This window comes from Anser cygnoides, chromosome 5, assembly GCF_040182565.1.
Source record: "Anser cygnoides isolate HZ-2024a breed goose chromosome 5, Taihu_goose_T2T_genome, whole genome shotgun sequence".
Classification (NCBI taxonomy): Eukaryota; Metazoa; Chordata; class Aves; order Anseriformes; family Anatidae; genus Anser; species Anser cygnoides.
The window spans coordinates 19920503-19933016 of record NC_089877.1 but is presented as its reverse complement, the minus strand read 5'-3'; the positions used below and the strand labels follow the sequence as shown (position 1 = coordinate 19933016).

General features: G+C 44.5%; 1 protein-coding gene across 11 annotated transcripts in view; it reads left to right on the top strand.

Moving 5' to 3' along the window:
* Window positions 1-12514, top strand: part of TSPAN4 (tetraspanin 4) — a 412293-nt gene that overhangs the window by 393615 nt on the left and 6164 nt on the right. For all 11 annotated transcript variants that reach the window (XM_066997986.1, XM_013174382.3, XM_048058647.2 and 8 more), the window contains 3 exons: window positions 1126-1227; window positions 9734-9865; window positions 11440-11523. In XM_066997986.1, coding sequence (XP_066854087.1) covers window positions 1126-1227; window positions 9734-9865; window positions 11440-11523 — 318 coding nt within the window. The remainder of the gene's footprint in view (window positions 1-1125; window positions 1228-9733; window positions 9866-11439; window positions 11524-12514) is intronic.

Genomic DNA, 12514 nt, shown 5'->3' with positions numbered 1-12514 from the left:
GTTTGGTCTGTCTGATGTCCGATGTGGAAGAGAGGCAGGCGTTGCCTTAGACTGTCCCCATGAAGCAAGCTGTGAATTTATTTTGGTTGTCATTTTGACTGCTGCAGCAAAAAGATCTGAGTAGTGTTGTATTTTTCAGTCAGATTTAGAGCAGATTAATGGAGAAGAAGAAGGGACAGGTCTGTTCACCTTTCCTGCTGTACCTCGGCTGTCGTTGAGGAGCACCCAGTGAGGGGGAATGGATGGGCATATCTGAGCAGCTCCTCAGTGCTTTGCGTTTACAGCAGAAAAATCAGGTTAAGCTGTGAATATGCATAACAATAATATAAAAATGTTCCTTCCTTTTTTTGTTTGCTTGATTCTACACAAACGTGTACATGTGGTTATACTGGGAGAGAGGCACTTGCAGTCGGTTCGGATGCTGTCTCTTGGTGACCAGTGGGCCCAACAGCAGCCTGCTGTACCCGAGAGAGAGACTCAACTCTCGAGCACTGCAAAGGCCTCTAAAGCAGAAGTTCATTTAAGAGCCGCTCCATTTAGTAGCTAAATTCTTACATCCCGTCTGTCCTGAATTTTGGATAGCTCTTTCCCTGCTGCTTCAATATAACTACATCCATCCTGGTGTAAGAAGTGGGGTGCCTTGGCCAAAATAATGAACACAGTTCAGAGCATCACTACAACATTAGTGCTGCTGCTGATCTTTTAGGAAGCAAATGGAAGATGCTGCGGGGAACTTGTTCGCAACAGAAAGATATTAAGCTGAAAGGAGATGCTATGGGTAGATGACAGTTTTCATTTATAGGTCTCATTTGCAAAAATGAGTGATTAAACTGAATCCAGTCTCTCTATAGTACTTTGGTGGTTAAGGGAGAAGGGAAAAGACGTTCTGGAGGTCTGCAATGGAAAACACGACCATTAACTCAGAACAGGAGCTCCTAATGTTCTCTGCAGATACCTGTAATAGACACCAGCTCTACGGGAGAATGGCTTTAGGAAATGTCAGTTAACTTTTTATTTATTTCAGTTTATGACTATTGTCTGACATCTCCGTGCCCCCCTGCACTTTGATTCTGAACAGCTGTACTCAGCAAAGTTTGAGTTTTGTGTCTTTTGTTGTTGTTTCAGATTGACAAGTATGCTCAGCGTGATCTGAAGAAAGGGCTTCATTTGTATGGGACAGATGGAAACATTGGCCTAACTAATGCATGGAGCATCATTCAAACAGATGTAAGTCTGAGCTTTTTTTTTCCCTTCCTCTCTACCCTCTGGGTTCTGGAACAGCATATTCTGTGTGCAGACCTAATTAGACCCCCAGATCCCAAGCCAACCTCTTCCTCACATCCAATCAGCACATTAGCAACTAAACTGCTGTTTGTAACAAATGGTGATTTTTGTTTATTTATTTTGGCCAGGATAGCTAATTTCTGTTAAATATTTATATTTTGTTGACACCTAAATATCACTTAGTTTGCCGTGCAGAGAGTGCAGGAGATGGTCAAACAGGAAGCAAGCGTCACCTTCTCTTTAAAGTCAAAGGAATAGCTTACGTCGGAGCGAGCAGCAATAGCGTAATGACAAACACTCCAGACCTGTTTCATTACTGTCTTGTCTCCTTTTGTTGCTATTGTTGGTTTCCTCTAGCACAAAATGGAAGCTGGCCATGGTGTTTGCAACCTCCTCCTGCAGTCAGCACATTTTTTCCCAGCAGAATTCAGTCATCCTCCATCACAGATGGGCTGGGAATGATTTTTGCTATGTTGCCACCGCTGTCGCATCGTTCTGATTCTCTGACAACACTCTTGCCAGTGTTTGTCTCATAAGGCTAAGCTGAACTCCGTAGCTGGCTTTTTCCTTTTGTCCTTGTCTGGCTTGCTGAGGAAACGCCATCATTTACAGTCCAGGTTTATTAGCTCTGTCCATCTCTTTTCATATTCAGTGCAATTATTTCTCTTGGGTGTGATCTTTCTGATCTAAGTACTCCTTCTTGAATGAGGAAAAGTGCTTCAGTATCTCTTCAGCTTTAGGAAGAAGCACCCGTGCCACCTTGGTTTCACCCAGAAAATCTTCTGTAGCTTTCTCAGAATTCTCCTCCAGAGGCGCTAGCATGGTACAGACACGCAGGGCTCTAGTCTTGCCTCTGATGCCTTAAATTGGCCAGAAACAATAACCTCTGCCAATGCTTCCAAAGTTAAATGAACTACTCAAGATGATGGATGGGCAACCTACCGCATTCTGGTACAATAAACCTGCTCAATTTCCCTTTTCTTCCTTTACTTTAGTAAAATCCTGAACTGTACATCTTTCAGTCTGATCGTGTTCAAGATTCACATATGCTTTTCTATACAATATAAGATAACAGGAGTGGCAGGCTGCCAAGGAAGGTGGGAAGTTAAAAAATTCAGGGTCGCTAGCAGAGCCAAAGAATTGGTTTGCTAATCCCTGTGTATTTTTGGGCTGTAGATCCTGTCCATATTGAGAGCAGCAGGCTGGCAGTGACAGTACTGCATATGAAAGTCTTGAACAGCTCAGGTCCAGCAAACAACCTTCCTGGTCCGGCATCCTAGCAATTGCATAGGGAAGGTTCCTTCTGTTATCTTTCAAAGGACTCAGCATTTTGCATTAGTTCCTAATATTTTTCTCTTCCAACACTACGCTGTATGAAAAGGGATAAATTACTGACAAGAGAAATGCATTTTGAGGTGCTGGCCCAAGAGTAAGTCATATGAAATGTAGATAAAATGTTTAATATCATTGCTTATTTCAAACAGAATATAGAAGTTTTGCCCCCTCACACTAACTTCATTCTGGAGCAAAATTTACTAATATTAAGATGTTTGTCGTAAATATTAATCTGTTTTCAGTGACACCCCAAGAAGTATTAGATATATATCTAAGGTGGAGGAAAAAACATTATGTGGAGGATTTAAGGAAGCTTCTGCTTCCTTTCTGTAAAATTGGTGCAACAATATATTCTGGTATGTCCAATTCACCTATCCACCACATTTTTTTCGAGATGTTCACAAATTGGACTGGATTCAAGTAAGATATATCAGAATAATCAGAACTGTGGAAATCTACTTGATGATGAGAAATTTACAAAGCTTCATGTAACCAGGGAAAGATGAAGTAGTGCTTTGATTGCAGTCCTTAAAGGGAGCAGGAAGGGAAATGGTTTTTGAAAGTAGGGAGCGCTGCAATTGATCTGAGAGCTGAAAACACAAGCTACAGATATTTGATGGCAAGATGCCATTTGTGCAGCAGGATGCTGCATCCTCCTTCCCTGCAGTTGAGACAGTTTTTTTTTTTTTTTTTTTTTTTTCTAAAATAAATGGTCTTGTTCAGCGACGAGCTTGGGCTTGATAGTTTGTGGTCTTTGCAGTGCTACAGATGATGCTAGATGATATTAATGGTTCCTTTGGCCTTGAAACCTCTTACTGTTTAAAGCGGGTCTTACAAGTTTCAGACGTCAGCTAGTCCTAACGTCAGTGAGTTCTTAAGCCCCAAAAGAGCCCAAAAGATAACAGGAAAGTGCCACCTTGCAAGCCACCTGCAGTCTTGTTAAGTCGCTCTCTTTTCTAACAGGCCAGCTACAAGAGCACCACGCAGTGTCCTGGCAGCACCGCGCTCGTACAGCCCACGTGCTCCCGGTGCTGCGTAGCGAGGAGAGGAGCATGGCACTCCCAGAGAGCCAGCTTTACTGCTCTGCATAATTGCTTTTCACATGTATCTTTCAAAACTATTTTGGAATAGACTATTGCAGTGGTGCAGTGGAGGCAATCCAGCATAGTTAATTATGTAAAGCACTTTGCAGTTGAATAGCACTATGTAAATGCCAAGTATTATTTTTTGTGTTCAGTAATAATCGTTACCCCTTACATCGCTAATCAGTAGAGGGTAATCACTGATGAGAGGATTAGGAGCGTGCAGGGGACTTGCAGAAGGGAAGGTCCTGGCCCAGACTTGCTGTTTTCATTCTGGCTGCAAAGGGACAGCTCTCCCAAACCCCCCTGTTAGAGCTATCACGTTGCCATACAGCAGAATGTCTCAGCGCTCATTTTTTTTAATGGAGCCAGTAGACACCAGTCATCGGTTGAGCTATGGGCCGTGTCTGTATGTGGATGGAAAACAGCAGCCTCAGAAAAAGGGGAAATAAAACTTGACAGTAGCAGAAATGATGATGAGTCATCCTCCCTTGTCCCCTCCGCATTCGCCCTCCTTTCTTTGCACAAGTACTACTCAGAGCTAGAACAGAAGGCTGGCACTGGGATTAAAATACTAGGCCTAGACCCAGGGGACTGAGCTCTGGTGTGGCTCTGCAGTTGTCCTGCTGTTAGCCTGCAGACCGTCCCCACCCGGAGGTCACCAAGTGCCACCAAGTGTGGCAACCGCTGCTTAAAGAAGGGGAAAAAAAGTTTACCCAGAAACAGAGCCCCGTGTAGCTGGTGGCATTGGGTCTCCGTGGGACTGGCTGGTCACGAGTTAGGGAGGCGTCTCCACTGGGGTATGGATGGCCAGCGCAAACACAGGCACCTGTGAATGGCGCTGTTGGGCTGCTTCGGGGCGACTGAGCGGACGGGCAGGCTCCCCTTTTCTCCTGAGTGGGGTGGGTGGGGGTGTCCCAGAGCAGCGTGACAGAAGAGCTAAGCAGAGAGGGGAATGGGGGCTGGTTTTCTGTTGTTCCTCCTCTTTTGAGGGGCTTTCTTCATTGAAGCCTTTGTGCCTTAAGAAATTGTTTTCCCCTTTTTCCCAGAAGCATGCAGTGCCCAGGTAACCAGGACAAGGACAAGGCAGGCTCGGGCAGGCCCTGCTGCTGGGAGGAATGTCTAGATGTGGTCTGTGATCTGCTGGGATTACCAGCGAGGGAGTGGGGCTGAGCTGCATACATGCAATGCATGGTAGAGGAAAGCACTAGGCTTGTTCTGCAGCGGTGTTAAGCCTTTAGGTCAGGGAGCTGGTGCAAGCTGGAACATTTTATTGATTTCTTTTTAATACCTTCAGATTACCAAACTCACTTCCTTTCTCAATGGAGTTTCAAGCTTTAAAAGAATCCAATGCGGAAGCAGGTGACTTACGCATGTCATGACTAAAGACCACAAAAGCATACAAAATTTTTTTAAATGTGGCTGAAATTCTAATAGTTTAGGATGTCAGTTACACAGAACCGTATCACACTCCTCACCGACCAGGACTGGTTAAAGTTACAGGTAGAGATCATTAGGAAATGAGAAATATGCATTAATTTTTAAAACGTTGCTTCATTCCCAGCATCTCTGTGATCAATTTTTGAACACATCTCCTTTTAACTAACCAGGCAGTAATTTGAGAAGCATGGAGAAAAAGCATTAGCTTCACTAAAGTGAGCAAATTCAGCTCACTTTTATTGCTGTGTAATCCCTTTCATGTCTATTTAGACCAAGGTAACTGAGAACAAAATTAGACCCAATCTCCCTCCACCCTGTCATTGATTTGATGTTAGATCAAAACATACTTTGGGATTACTGCTGAACTAATCCCAGAAATCCATTAAACATTATATGATTTTAAATTATAACCATCTTACTCACTCCTTTTTACGGTGATGAAAGAAAAAAATAATATAAAAGTCATCCTATGCTGTCCCTAGTGTCCCTACTAAAACCTGACTGAGCCAGGGACTGGATGTCTGCATGTTCAATTTTTATCTTTTCTTCTTTTTTTCTTTTTTCTCCAAAACCCCTGTCCCAACGTGGCTGATCTTGTGAGATTTTGGCAGTGAAAATAAGGCCTGTTCAGTCTTGAACACCAGTGAAATCCATGCAAGAATCTTTACATTTTCACTTCAGTAAGATAGAAATATGTTTAACATAAATTACCAGCCATAGATATACCAAGCAGCAATTGCTTGTTAACACAAAAATAAAGCCATCTGCAAGCAGTTTCCATTCCAAAAATACACGACAGAGACCTCAGTGCCGCTGGTGAGTTTGGCTGGGAAAAGACCTTAGCAGCACCACTTTTTGACTGCACATGGGCTTTTGGGAACCAACATGTCCCTTCAGACAATCAATACTGGGGAAGGACTGATGTCTGTAACCAAGGAGGACAAAATGTGGTTTGATATCTCGGGAGACAGAGCCTCCCATGTGAAGCAAACAGCATCGTTGTGTCAGTATTGCTGGAAACGTTCAGCAGCAGGAGGTTGGATGCGCAGAGGCATTTGACAAGCTTTTTGCTTGTCTGAGCCACTGTGCCCCAACATTTGGAGGGTGTGAGTGTGCCCAGAACCAGTACCCAGCTGTTGCCTTGTGCCAGAAGTACCCCGTTTGTTCATGTGGGCAGGCACAATTACCTCCAATTAGACGAGCTCTTTCACAGCTACAAGCCCTGGCATTGCGTGATCTGAGGTGTCCAAGTCAGGGCGCCTTAAAGTTCCTGCTATTCAGGACAGTACCTGCCATTACTCCTTTTTAAAGTGTGTCAAGCTAGATGCCCCAAATAAGCACAAGTAGTTTGTAATTGTGTCTAAAAATGTGAGTGAATTGTTCCCTGTTGAAACTAGGGACAAAATCCATCAATTAGGCAACCCTATCTAACTTTATCACTAACTAGTGAAAGGAATAATATGGGACTGTAAACGACGCCCATAAAATGAAGGTGGTTGTAGCTTACCCTCCAGGAAACAGAGTCCTCAATTGCTTCATGACAATCGGGTGGTTTCACTTTTTAGCCACGGCAAAACATCAGCCTTAGTGAAGGAACATGAGCTCTGCCCTAACCGGCTGCAGCAAACTGCTGGTTGCAGAAATTACCTTCCACGTGACCTGTGCTTTCTCCACCCTCCAAGCTATAGGTCTGTCTCCAACCATCTTTGCTCAGAAAACACGTACCTTTTAACATTTAACATAACATTGCCCACAAATCTCTAGAAAGTAATCTTAGTTTGCTCATTGTCCTCAGTATGCGCCTTTATTATGCTTACTCTGTTTGTTCAGCAGTCCCTCATCTCTCTTAGTAATTTGGCTACTCCTTGTTGTTCACCTTTCTGCACACAGGATAAACTAGTTGCTTGTAACACGACCAAAATCACTCCCATACTCGCTGTTCTCTGCTTGGGCCCCTGCACTGAATTCTCCCAGTTTACTGAGCTCTCGGTTTATCCATCTCTCTGGCTCCTAGCCGGCCCCCTGTGCTGAAGCTATGCTGGTGACCCACTCAGACCCACTGCTGCTCGTTTCCTTGTTCTTGCCTCTTGGCCTACTGCCCTCTCAGTGCCTCTGCTCCCTACAGATGCTGTGTGCCTGACGTGGGCTTTGCTGACCGCTGCCAGTGCTGGTCAGCGCTTCCTCTCCTTTAGGACTGCGTATCAGCCACTGCTTAATTCCTTCGTGCAGCCTCTCTTTGTCTTCCGAAGACGTGACATCTCTTTTGATGTGTTATCATTATTTCTTCCAGCACCAAGATTATTGATCCTCACGCAATTTCATTCTGTTTCACCCTTGATCTTTTCTTAGCCCTTTCTCCCCTTGCTGGGACTGCCTTATCTGCCAGCAGTGGCAGGTAAGTATCAGTATTTAATCCTCTTCTTTTGTACAGTACACAGAGGATCTGCGTGGGCAGGGAATGCGTCACCAAGACCAAACGAAGTTTGTCCCACTGCAGCTTGTCCATACCTGCATCCCCTCCTATTATTTCTACCTGTTGGCTCACTGGGAAGTTTTTCACTGTTTGGCGTCCCAATCCTAGATTGTGGTCTAGCCATGATCTGCTTCACGGAGCCCATAAAAGAGCTGGTCTCAACACCTGTATTTGAGCTACAAAACCTGTACGTCATCCCTGTAGTCTGTCGGACTTTGAGACCCTCAGCCATGCAAAATTATGGGGAGAAGGAGTTCAGTCCCAGTCTATGCAAACTTATATCACTTGTGTTCGGCCAGAACAGCACACAAATGTCTCAGCCCTTTGTATTTTACTCTCTGTATCACAGATAAGCCACATTTTCAAGGCTTGCTTGAAAGACAAGCTGTCACTTCCATCTATCAAAAGAGCTGACTGATAACTAATGATGACACCCTGCAAGACCTTCTCGTAAAATTTCCAGATAGATCCACACTCCTCAAATGCATGGCATGTGTTCCCTACTGCTCTGATCTGTTTCGGGGACCGCTTCCTCATGGAACTCCTGTCTTGTGTGCAGCAACATAAAGGAACAAAAGAAAGTCACAAACTTTTTTTTCTCTTTGAAGTTATTTTATAGAAAATGCAGCCTGTAAACTCACAAATCAAACACTAGCAAGCTAAGGATTGATTTCTGCCACAGACCAAATCAGAATTCTGAGCAGAACCTTAGGGGGATAGATGCGAGTCCAGGAAGGCTTTCTGAGTTTTGTTTGGCAGAAGAAAAACAGAGCTGTGAGTACTGAAACGTCTCTATTGCAGACTGTTTTCTGTGAGTGCTTAAGTAAGGTACGATGTGCAAGGCAATGTGTGACACCTCTGCCCTCTGTTGGTCTTGAATGGCAGATCTCTGGTGCGTGCAGAGACCTGGCCACTCAGCCCTCCCATGCCCACAGACCCTACAGCTGTTAGAGGGAAAACATGCTCAGGCCCATGTAAGTACCAGCATCCTAAATCCTAATAGGACCTAATAGGAGGTCCTAAGACTTGGTGATGCAGAACTCGGCGTGATTATGAGCTATCAGACACGAGAGGAATGGCTGTGTATGGAAGTGAAAAATACTGTACAGGCTTACATAAAATCAGGCTTTAAAAATAAGACCTCAACAAGTCACTTCAGGGCCAAGGAGGTGGCTGGCATAGCCTTGAGAAAGCGCGAAGTACGGCCTGTAGCTGGGAGCAGTTCTGCAGCCCCAGGTCAGTGAAGCCATGCAGGCTGCTTATAGTCATCAGTGCCAGAGAGCCTAAATACCTACAGGTTCTTACTCTGGAGCTAGCGCAGGAGTGGCAGATGGTGTATACATCTATATGCTAATCAGTCTTTGCGTGTTTTCTATCACAGGCAGCTACCAGATCCCAGGGGGGAAGATGGTCACAGAGCCATTCCCTGTACTGTTATGTACATCTCCTACACGTTTCATCCTGCTCCCAAAGTGGAACAAACCTTCCAGTTTAGCACAGTTCCTGTACATTGCGTCAGTGTGTGAAGATACTTAAAGCACCCATCACTTAGCAGCATCAAATAATGACGTTATGGAACTGCACCAAAGAGAGGAGGAAATGAATCTTTTAGTGAGTCACAAAGACTTTCAGAGGTGATCAGTAATTAACAGCTTGGAGAGAAATTTGCCTCATTAACTTCAATCATGATTTCATAAGTAGCGTGCAGTAGAAATCCCAGTGTCTTTACCTCCTGGCTCCCATAACTGTAGCCTAAATATTTTTTTTCCTGACAACAAGCTGCAAATAATTGGTGTAATCCTGCTCAGTCACAGAAAACCTTGGTACTTGGCTGGCATTGTCCTATTTCAGCTCCTGCAGTGTCCTGCCACTGTAAATAGGTGCCTTTGCATCTTGTCTCAACATTAGCTACTTTAGCCTGTATGGGTAAAGCTAAGGAAATACTATTTTTTTTAAAGTTTCAAGCTCCTGCTGGTGTATTCAAGTGTAATTCTGTGCACTGAATGAGGTCCTGTTTGTGTCCAATGGCAGGCATGGAAGCTTCTTCCACCACCTCAGAACGAGCAGACACCAGGGACAGATCAGCCTTACAGTGTCATCTCGGTTCTTATTTTTCCAGTTCAGATGCTGTGGAGTCTCCAACTACACTGACTGGTTCGAAGTGTACAATACGACCCGGGTGCCAGACTCCTGCTGCTTGGAATTCAGCGAGAACTGTGGGCTCCATTCCCCAGGGACCTGGTGGAAAGCGGTGAGTAGCTCCCCAGCTGCAGCTCAGCAGCCTCCTTCCAACCCAGGTGAAGGGCAGGAAGCTAGTTAGCTGAAAGGTGATAAGGTGTGGTGTCACCTCGGGCAGCTTTAATCAGGTTTTGGAAGGCTCATGTCGAGCTACAGCTTTTCACCTCTGATGAAACTGCCAGTTTGAATACTTTGAGGAGCTGAAGGCCGTTCATGTCACAGCCAAGTACCTTCACTGATCTGGAGCGTGGTCCACCCAGATCAAGCTAGGAAATGACAGGATTGTCTTTTTTAACATCCACCTACTGGATTAAGGTAAAGGCAAATGGCTTCCCCCCCCACACACCCTGGAGCACTGGCATAGCAGTAGCTTTGTGTGGCACAAGCAGTCATGAGGCACGATTGCGAGCCTTGTGCGCTCTGCTCCTGCCAGGCACCTTAGTTCAGGGGCTTCTGCTGTGTGTAGAGCCCAAATTTCTGTCTTTAACTAGCTCAGCAATTGTTGGTGCTAATTACAGGTAATGTAAATACCCAGGAGGGAGGCGTGGGGCAGGGCCAGCTGGTGAAGTAGCACTGAAATGAAGTTTTGCTTGTTCTAATGGTTTGCAAAGACAGAAACTGTGCAAGAGCTCTGTTACTTTTTAGTGAGATTTCATGCCCATGGATTGGCACTGGCAGAGGCTGAGTTGCAACCAAACATTGTTCCATCGTACCTCCCAGGTAGCTCCAAGTCAAATTCTGAATTAGGGACTTAAAAGGTCTTATTCTATTTTATTCAGGGTACCAAGATGATCGGTGCAGGTTAACCAGGCTAAAACCACACCGTTTGGGTAGGCATTAATGCCATGTACATACTGTGGAAGCCACTAACCGAAGGCTGAACAACCTTGCCCATGTACATTTACAGGACACAGGGCAGTGTGTGTGCAAGGCTGTCCCACAGAGGCGGAGTGTATTATTTAAAGAAAGGATTCACCTCAGCCAATGCCAGCCCCTCCAAGGGAAGGGCGATTGCCATGTTCCAGGGCTAGGAATTTGAGGTTATAGCTAGTGTGGAATTTAAAGCAGGAAGAAAATAATGGAGGAGCACCCATACTGCAGCTTAAAATGATGGAAAATGGTAAGAAAGCAGCCCTTGTGCAGCAGGAGAGGCTACTGAGCAGCTCTCACTGACACCCTTGTTTGTGTAATGTGTATATATGAGGTACATATTTGTGTGTGTGCATCTGTCTATTTATTATATATATTTTGTAATAAACCTTTTCTGAGACATGAAGAAAATGGAAAGGCTCATTCTGAAATTCTAACTGCTTCTAGTTGAATGTTAGAGGGCAAAGATGCCCCAAATCTAGTTCTTGGTTATATTTAATTACTGGCCCACTTCATATTCATGTGTGCAGTGTTTCGGAGGTGGTATTACAGCTCGTACTCTGTGTGCAGGCTCCAAGCCAGAAAGGCACTGTATTTGCTCCACTGGTGATGCGATGAACCAGGGTACCCAGCAGCTTAGTGTTGTATTTTCTGTCTTTATGTTCCCAGGGGAATACATCCATGTGTTTATAGCTAATACGTTTTGTTTTTTTCCAGCCTTGCTACGAAACGGTGAAAATATGGCTCCAGGAAAACTTACTAGCAGTGGGAATCTTTGGATTGTGCACAGCTCTGGTGCAGGTAAACTTTAATACTGATTTTCAAATCCTAAGTAATCGCAACTAAATAAGTGTTAATAAATAGACATATTCTGCCGAAGTCTAATTTAATAATTTCAAATTTTGCATGATGTTAGACTAAAACTCAGAGATTTAAGTTTCTGTCATGTTTTCATTCTGTGAAAATACTGTGTAGAGGATACAGAACTAGGAATACTGCACACATTTTCTGTGTCATGACGTACTGCAAAGAGCAGGCACTTTACCACGTGGTTTATCTAAGGCTCACACTCAACTCAGTGATGAGTCAACGTCCTGTGACAGAATCCTAGTCATTGTAGGGTGTATTGCCTTTTAGAGTACCTGTATTTGTTCAGTAGTTTTCCAGAGAGGCCAATCAGCTTAAGCTAAATATCTAATGTTGAGCTGGCCTAAAGGTAGCTTACATCTTCAATCCCATCCTAACTCGTAGGGTAAGTTCTAAGTAGAGATGTTGTTCCCAGAATTCAACCTTGGCTATAAAACCATTCTCCTTTGCCATTAATTTCTGTGAAAGTCGGTAGGCCAGACTGGTACAGAGCTGCTGCTAAGATTGTGACTTGCAGTTCTTTCCAGTGTAACTTTGGTCAGAGGCAGGTCAGCCATCAGTGCAGTGGATTCTTTCTCTTAAGTATATGTATTTTTAATCCAGCTGGTGGTGAGTCTGGCCCCAGTGCAGCCACAGCAGTACAACCCTCAGCCTGAGGATACAAAGGTGAAAGCTGCACCAGAGCTCAGGCTGTTTCAGCTCTAGGTCAGCCCTCTGCTTACGGCCTGGAGGCCCACTCCTGAACGCAGTAAGACAGAGTTCTAGTTTCCAGTTCCTGTCTCTCTCTCACACGCAACACGCTAGCAGAAAGGATGGCATAGCTAAACTAATGCTATATAACGCCAGATTAACTCATGGCTTTAAATTTTGCATGGTATACTGCTGGCAGCGGAGAGAGAGAGACTGGGATCACAGTTCAGTTTAT